This window comes from Aulonocara sp. 'chitande type north' Nkhata Bay, linkage group LG3 (assembly GCF_057382095.1).
Source record: "Aulonocara sp. 'chitande type north' Nkhata Bay isolate Kocher_YH1m ecotype deep benthic linkage group LG3, A_spYH_male_GT1.1, whole genome shotgun sequence".
NCBI classification, from domain to species: Eukaryota; Metazoa; Chordata; class Actinopteri; order Cichliformes; family Cichlidae; genus Aulonocara; species Aulonocara sp. 'chitande type north' Nkhata Bay.
Genome location: NC_141346.1, coordinates 9146357 through 9154946, shown reverse-complemented (window position 1 = coordinate 9154946; position 8590 = coordinate 9146357). Strand labels below are relative to the sequence as shown.

Sequence of the window (8590 nt, the reverse complement as noted above, 5' to 3'; positions counted from 1 at the left end):
TACATTTTATTTGTAAAGAAGTTTATGAAGTCATTACTAGTTAACGTTAAAGGGATGGTTGGGTCAACAGAGCTCTGACTTTTTTTCAGCCTGGCTACAGTGCTGAAGAGAAACCTGGGGTTGTTCTTATTTTCTTCAATCAGTGACGAATAATAAGATGTTCTGGGCCTTTTTTTTTTTTTTATAAAGCAGCAAACGGTGTTTCCAGGCTTAGTGATGATCTTCCAAATTTGTAATACACCATTTCTTCTCCAGCTTATGAGTTATCTGCTTTAAGCTTTTGTTTGAGAGTTATACCAGCGAGACAAGGCTCTCTTGATCTAAGGCTCTCTTTTTCAGAGGAGCTACAGTATACAGTGTAGAGTGTGATTAAAGTGGTGGGTGGGTTCTTTTAGATTTTGAGATTGAGTTTAATAACGGATAATAACTGTTATTGACGGTTAATAACTGTTATTAATAACAAATTAAATGGTGTGGTTTTTTTAGTATCTACATGGCTGTTAAAATCACGCACAATAATTGTTTTATCTGACCCCCTGCAGATGTGTCAGCGAGTGGGACAATTTGGTTTGTGAAAGTTAACATGGCCTACGCTACCTGCGGTTCACTGGCTATAGGCGCCTGGCTAAGTACCCATTTTTCAAAGGTGCAAATCCCCAGTTCAATTATCCTGGCCCCCCGCAAATAGCCTGAGAGATGATGAGATGAGATGGCCTTTATTTGTCAGTTGCAGGTCTTTTGCCCACAACCGAGATGACAGACCTTGCCGACCGTACATACAACACACAAACATCACATTGGGGAGACAAGTCAGGCTAGGTAGCGAGGAAAAAAACATCGAAACGTGTAACACAGAAGGATAATACAGGAATGCACAGATATCAACACACCATAGCACAATAAACACAGACAAGCAACATGGGAAAGAGTTCCAGTGTGTACATCTGATCTGGGACCGCTGCAATCTTCGACTGCGCCTCCAGCTGACCCGATGTCCACATCATGGGGGAGGTAAGCGTTGGAGGTGGCGTTGGATCCGGGGTAGGGAGGGTGATGCGTCGGTGAGTGCTTATCAGTATCAGTATATGTATGTGTGTGCGTGTCCATAGTTCAGCTGAGACAGTGTCCTTCGCCCTGCTAGGCTAAGTAAACAGTCTTCCAGCCAACCCAGGTGGCCTTGCATGGAATGGGAAGGAACAGACTAAACACAGTCGTTATCAGGGTGTTTTGTTCAGCTCCGGCCTTGAGCCCACAGTTGGCGCCAAAGGGGTATCCGCATAAGTGATGTTATTTTTTTACTTTAGTGTGAACAGCTCATATGAATTTCAAAGCAGTTCTACCGTCCAACACTGGTCTCTCAATCTCCCGTTGGAGATCCGCGAGCTTCGCCATACTTTCGTTCTTTGATGTTGTCATTTCTTGTGCTCAAGGAGCCAAATTCTGAGAACTCACGGCAGTGTGCCTCCCCGAGATGTCATCCAATTTTGCACCCAGAGATGTTATTCCGGGCTAGCCCTTCCGAGATGTATCCAGTCTGCAGTCAGAGATCTTATTCTGAGTATTCACAGGAGCCGTAGCCTCTCCAAGATCTTATCCGTGCTGACTCAATGAGCCCATTTTGACAAACTCACGCCTCTTCCCATCGTTTCAATCCCAGGGGGCAGCCTTGTGGGGGTTTGAACAGCCGGTTCCGCTCTTCTTAATTCTTCGATAAGTCAGGACCAAGCCAGCTCCGATCCGCCAGAACCCTGTTACCATGGTTCCGAATAGGTAGATATCTTCAGCACTCAGGCTCACCCAAGCCCAAACTTCTCGTTGAGAAAGTGGTGTCAATTGCATTTAGGGACCAGTTGATCCAATCCATAATTCCTCTTTTAGGTTTTAGAGAACAGACTGTGAGAGAGTGTTCCTGGGAGAATACAAAAAAAAACATGAGACAAGACAAGGACATAAGCAGGGAAGATAAGGGAGAGGAGAAAAAGTGCGTCCGCCTCCTCCGAGAGCCAAAGAAGAAAAAAAAAACAAAAAACATTTATTACTACATTTATTACACTAAAGGAGGCCAAGGAGTAACTAAACATCTGAAATAAAAGAGCAGGAAAGTGCAGAGAAAGAGACAGGTGAAAAGCATGCTGTTAGCAAGTCGGCTATAAGCTATGCTAAACTAGAAAATCCCAAAAGACACAGTGAGTGAATGCTGTGACTATAATTAGTGAGTGAATCAACAGAGAATGTGCTTTGGATAAAACAAGCCAAAATTACACTATGAAATAAGATGTTATCTAAACGCCTAGTATTCCAGATTACCAGTTCTGCCCTGATTGTGTGTATTATTATGTACCTGCTTGTTTTTCAATTGTCTTAATTGTAGCAAAATAACCAAATTTTACCAAATATAAAGATCCTGCAGTGGCAAAGAGAAGAGTCACACAGAACACTCTAAATAAATGTCTTGATGCTCTGCTCAATCATCCAAGTAAGGAAATCCCCAAAATTTGATTCTGTTCATCTGGACGTAGTGTTTTCAGTGGGAGAAACTTTTTAATCACTCATCCAAGTGACGAGGTTTCCCCAACCTTATAAAGAGTACATTTGCATAATGACTGAAACTAGTATCACTGGCAAATAATAGGCTGTAAGGTCAGTTTCTTGATCATTGATATGCGAATTGTCGGATGTGCTCATGGCACAACACAGAAGAGCTAACTCGTCAGGCCAGAACTCTGTGGTCTTTTTAGACCTACAGGCCAGTGGACACTCTTTCAATGATGATAATGTACACATCCTGGAAAGGGAGGAACGCTGGTTTAAGCGTGGATGTGTGAGGTCCAAATCATTCACACTTTGTTTTATGTTATACAGAAAATGTATAACAAAAAGTTAATCTAATCTCCTACTGAACTGAAAAGTAGTAGATTGAAATGTCTCAGATGTCTGCAGACTCAGATGGTATCAGCCATCAGCCACTTAACTGTTAGTTTGCTTTTGGGTTCTCTCAGCTTCAAGCTGCAGCTTTTCTATTGTATAACAGAGGTGTCCTTCGCTGCTAATTTGGGGAGCATACCAGAGGCAATAAATATTGCAATAAGTTAGAAAAGCAAGTTTAAAGAGTGAAGCAATGCTGAAGGTGACCTAGTAGCAGGTGGAAGAGACCAGCTGCAGGTAATGTGGGTAGAGATGACTCAGTTAACTGAAAATACTGGAAACAGGAAAAAATCTAGTTCACTAGAAACTCACAGCATTACAAGGAATTCATGGAATAAAATATAATGTTCCTCATATAACTCTACAGGAGCGCACAGACCTCAGACCTCACTCTAGACCAGGGGTGGGCAATCTCAGTCCATGAGGGCCGGTGTCCCTGCAGGTTTTAGATATGTCCTCGAACCAACACAGCTGATTGAAATGGCTAAATTAGCTCCTCAACAGGTCCTGAAGTTCTCCAGAGGCCTGGTAACGAACTAATCATGTGATTCAGGTGTGTTGACCCAAGGTGAGATCTAAAACCTGCAGGGACACCGGCCCTTGTGGACTGAGATTGCCCACCCCTGCTCTAGACGAATCCTCTTTTATATACTGCCATGAGGTTTTACTTGGACACAAAGATGTTTATAAATGTGTCTTTTTAAACTTTCTGTAGCAGCTTCTCTGTATATGTATTGTTTGATTACGTTTTGAATGTGTTTTAATATGTAAGTGTGAAACAAATACAGTGGGGCAAAAAAGTATTTAGTCAGCCACCGATTGTGCAAGTTCCCCCACTTAAAATGATGACAGAGGTCAGTAATTTGCACCAGAGGTACACTTCAACTGTGAGAGACAGAATGTGAAAAAAAAATCCATGAATTCTCATGGTAGGATTTGTAAAGAATTTATTCGTAAATCAGGGTGGAAAATAAGTATTTGGTCACCTCAAACAAGGAAAATCTCTGGCTCTCACAGACATGTAACGTCTTCTGTAAGACGCTTTTCTGTCCCCCACTCGTTACCTGTATGAATGGCACCTGTTTGAACTCATCATCTGTATAAAAGACACCTGTCCACAGCCTCAAACAGTCAGACTCCAAACTCCGCCATGGCCAAGACCAAACAGCTTTCGAAGGACACCAGGAAAAGTATTGTAGACCTGCACCAGACTGGGAAGAGTGAATCTACAATAGGCAAGCAGCTTGGTGTGAAAAAATCAACTGTGGGAGCAATCATCAGAAAATGGAAGACATACAAGACCACTGATAATCTCCCACGATCTGGGGCTCCACGCAAGATCTCATCCCGTGGGGTCAAAATGATCATGAGAACGGTGAGCAAAGATCCCAGAACCACACGGGGGGACCTGGTGAATGACCTGCAGAGAGCTGGGACCAAAGTAACAAAGGTCACCATCAGTAACACACTACAACGGCAGGGAATCAAATCCCGCAGTGCCAGACGTGTTCCGCTGCTGAAGCCAGTGCATGTCCAGGCCCGTCTGAAGTTTGCCAGAGAGCACATGGATGATACAGCAGAGGATTGGGAGAATGTCATGTGGTCAGATGAAACCAAAGTAGAACTTTTTGGTATAAACTCAACTCGTCGTGTTTGGAGGAAGAAGAATACTGAGTTGCATCCCAAGAACACCATACCTACTGTGAAAGTTGAAAGTCCGTGTTGCTCGGCGACAGCCCCAAAACATCACTGCTCTCGAGAAGATCTGCATGGAGGAATGGGCCAAAATGCCAGCTACTGTGTGTGCAAACCTGGTAAAGACCTATAGTAAACGTTTGACCTCTGTTATTGCCAACAAAGGTTATGTTACAAAGTATTGAGTTGTGTTTTTGTTATTGACCAAATACTTATTTTCCACCCTGATTTACGAATAAATTCTTTACAAATCCTACCATGTGGATTCATGGATTTTTTTCTTTTTTTTCACATTCTGTCTCTCACAGTTGAAGTGTACCTCTGGTGCAAATTACTGACCTCTGTCATCATTTTAGGTGGGGGAACTTGTACAATCGGTGGCTGACTAAATACTTTTTTGCCCCACTGTATTTAAAACAGCTCTTTTGCCAATAACAACACTGGTCGATAGCATGTTCAAACTAAGTACTACGGTCAGACTAATTGAACTGTGAGAATTAAAAGCTTTTGTTTTCATTGTCCAAAAGTTGATTCTGTTCATCTGGACGTAGCGTTTTGTGGTTTACAGTTTATAAAACTGTTTATAAGATTTGGGGAAACCTGCAGTCAGCTGAGACTGAAGAAGTCACTTGGATGAGTGACGAAACTTTTCTCCCACAAAACGCTACGTTATGCTATGTCCAGATGAACCGAATCAACTTTTGGAGATTTACTTACCTGGATGATTGAGAATGCATCAAGATGTTTGTTTTCATTGCTTTTCAGTGTCTGTTGGTTATTTATTTGAAGCTGGTCCACATGCATGAAAATCCTTCAGTGAATGATTTTAGAATTTTGGCTTCCACCACGTTCACCTAAAATCACCTCTGGTGATGTTCATAGCATGCGTGATTAAATCATGGTTTATTTACACAGAAATGCATATAATGTTCGTTATTGTATAGCAGCCTTCAGTATTATCATGAGTTATTATTATTTACTTCAGGTACACTGGGATAAGTAATCCAAGGAGAGGATTTTATTTTGTTCATAGAAATCCTAAACAAGGAGGACAAAATGAGTGATCGTATCACTATTTTTCAGGAAAATATGAGAAAATAAAAAGTAATTAATTTTATAGGCTATTGATTGAGTGGGGCAAATGACTGCTTCTGAAGCTTCAATCCCAGGGTGATCTTCTACAGTCAACAATAATTTATTCACAAAGAATCAAAATTCTGGCAAGAGAAGCAAACTAACAGCTCAACAGCAGATTAACAGCAGAACTGAGGAAGGAGCGAGTGTCAGGTCTGACATGTTCACACGTGTTCCTCTCTGTAAACTGTGAGGCAATTCAAATCAGTGAAAGGAGCCTGAAGGAGGAAATTCGTATGATGTAAGGTACAACACATACACTGATAGAAATTACTATCAGTTTACTGCGCACGGGGTTCTGAGGATTAAAACTCAGGTGGCGTGCCAGATTTATCTAGAGGAGAGCTGCATGTTCCACCCTAGATACTTGAATGACACTAACATGGGTTGATCAATAGCTGCGTTTTTACAGTGGTATTCATGTTGGTCATTACAGATTCAATATCCAATCCAACTTTATTTATAAAGCACCTAATAAAACACAATGGAAAGAAATGTGATGATGAGATAATTTTCACATCTGTTCTTATTTAAATGACACACATGAAACAATAGGGTGAGAAAAAGTGGTGAAGTAAGATGCACATCTTCTCAACATTTTAGTTTTAACATGTCAAACATCTGGCATCACACTTTGAAGAGACTAGTGTAATGGTGTGTTGAGCCTTAGTGCACCACATTTCTCTTTTCATTGTTCGTTATCACTTCTCCTGCCCACCTTTCCTTGGCACCAGGGCCCCATACAAGACAAACTGATTATTTTAAACTGTACATCATGCAAAGATAGAGGATTTCTAAAATAAGATGGCAGAGCTGGAAATAATATGGAAAAAACAGTAAGTGAAACTTCCATGGATGCATGACATTTAAGGTAATGTGAGAGTTGAAAAGTCAAGTTTCTGTACTTTGATGTATACTTAATCACTGTTATTGAATAACTATGGCACTGGTTAGTTTTTTTTTTCTTAATTTCAGTTCAGCTTCCTTTCAGTTTATGTTTAAAGTTGTTTCACTTACTTTCACTTTTTTTTCTTACCATGGCATGTGAAAAGGTGGACAGCAGAAACAGAAAGAAACAGTGAGAACTAAAAGAGAAACAAAGAGCTTTGGAACAACGAGGCAGCAGGAGGACAGCTGCAGTTTAACAGCTTCAACTCACTGACAGGAAACAACATTAGAAACATCATCATCCTCAACTCATCTGCTGCACTGACACTGACACCTTCAACGGCAACACCTTCACTTTACCACCAGTTTCAATAAATGGAAACATCCTGTGAGTGAAAGTGTGTGTGAAGGTGTGTATGTGTGTGTTAGTATCAGGATCAGAGAACGACAGCTTTCCTCTGTTCCAGTCCAGATTCACTCTGATCCTCTGGAGCTTCTTCTCTACTGAGAGATCAGTAAACGATGATGGTGACCATGCTGAATATTTACCTGAACCAAGCCCCATTTCCCATAATCCAGCCCATATGTGCTGCTTCCTTTGCACAGACTCTGCTGACACACCCAGTCCCCATCCTTTACAGTCTCCAACTTCAACATCCCAGCTGTGAGTCCCTGAGTTAAAGCCCTCAGAGCCCAGGACAGAGCAATAACTCTCAAACCTCTCTGGATTATCAGGAAGCTGCTGCCTCTCTCCTCCTCGTCTCACACTGGTCAGATCTTCAGACAGGATGAGTTTTGGATTTGCAGTGTTTGGGTCCAGGATGAGAGGAGTGTAGGAGACCATGTCCTTCATGTTGTTCCAGATGTTGAAGGTCAGGTTGCCCAGGTGTTTGGCCTGGTCTATCAGAGCTCCTGAGGGCAGCTGTGGATCATCCAGCAGGGGGCAGCGCTGGACTCTTTCCACTGCAGCCTTGTAGTTGTGCAGGAATGAGACGTCTTCAGCTCTCAGCTCCTCCTCTGTGGCTCTGACTGTGTCTGAAAGAGCTGCTATCTCTCTGCTCAGAGCCTCCATCTTCTCCTTCATCATCCCACTCTTCTGCTCCTCTTCCTCCCTCAGTGCAGCCAGCCTGGCCTCCTCTTCCTCTGCTAGAAACTGCTGAAGCTTCTTAAACTGCTCCTTAATCTGCCTCTCTGTGTGTCGGGCCTGGACCTTAATGTGTTCTGTTGTTTGATCAAACTTCACTTGAACTTCTTCACAAACCTTTAACTTCTCCTTTAAGGGCTCCAGAGTTTCCTGAAGTTCCTTCTTGTATTGTTGTGCAGCTTCATCGATGGGTCTGACTCTGTGATTGGTGTGTTTTTCTGAGTCTCTGCAGACGACACACACTGGCTGCTGATGGTCCAGACAGAAGAGTTTGAGTTTCTCAGAGTGCAGACTGCAGAGAGCCTCTGAAGCTCTCTGATCTCTCTCCTGTAAGAACGACTCACACAGGTTCTTCAAAGCTCGGTTTAAAGGTGGATCAAAAACTGATATTTCCTTACAAACTGGACACTCGTGTGTTGGTCTCTCTCTCCACCATCTCTTCAGACAGTCTTTACAGAAGCTGTGGCTACATGACAGAAGAACAGGATCTCTGAAGACCTGCTGACAGACCGGACAGCAGAGATCCTCCTCTGATCTGGAAGCCATTGAGTCTGTGAGTGAAGCTGAAAACAGCAGACAGGAAGTACAGTCAGTCCTGGCTCCCCTCCCTCCTCTACCACCTTCACTGAAACTTCCTTTGAGTCGTGTTTTGCTCAAACTCACATTCAGTGTGTGGAGCGTCAGCAGCTTGAAGCAGCAGTGTTGGAGTTTTCCACGTTTCTCTCCTGTAGCTGGACTCACTCAGAGGAAGCTGCTAGTTTGGTCTGAACTCAGTCTGATCGTCTGTGCGTCTCTCTGCACTGA

At 42.7% G+C, this 8590-nt stretch overlaps 1 protein-coding gene across 1 annotated transcript; it reads right to left on the bottom strand.

Moving 5' to 3' along the window:
- Positions 1–5783: 5783 nt before the first annotated feature.
- On the bottom strand, positions 5784–8332 carry LOC147333827 (nuclear factor 7, brain-like). Its single transcript, XM_086270573.1, has one exon. It carries the CDS (start codon positions 8330–8332, stop codon positions 6947–6949), a length of 1386 nt encoding a protein of 461 aa, XP_086126699.1. The 3' UTR covers positions 5784–6946.
- Between the last annotated feature and the right edge of the window lie 258 nt (positions 8333–8590).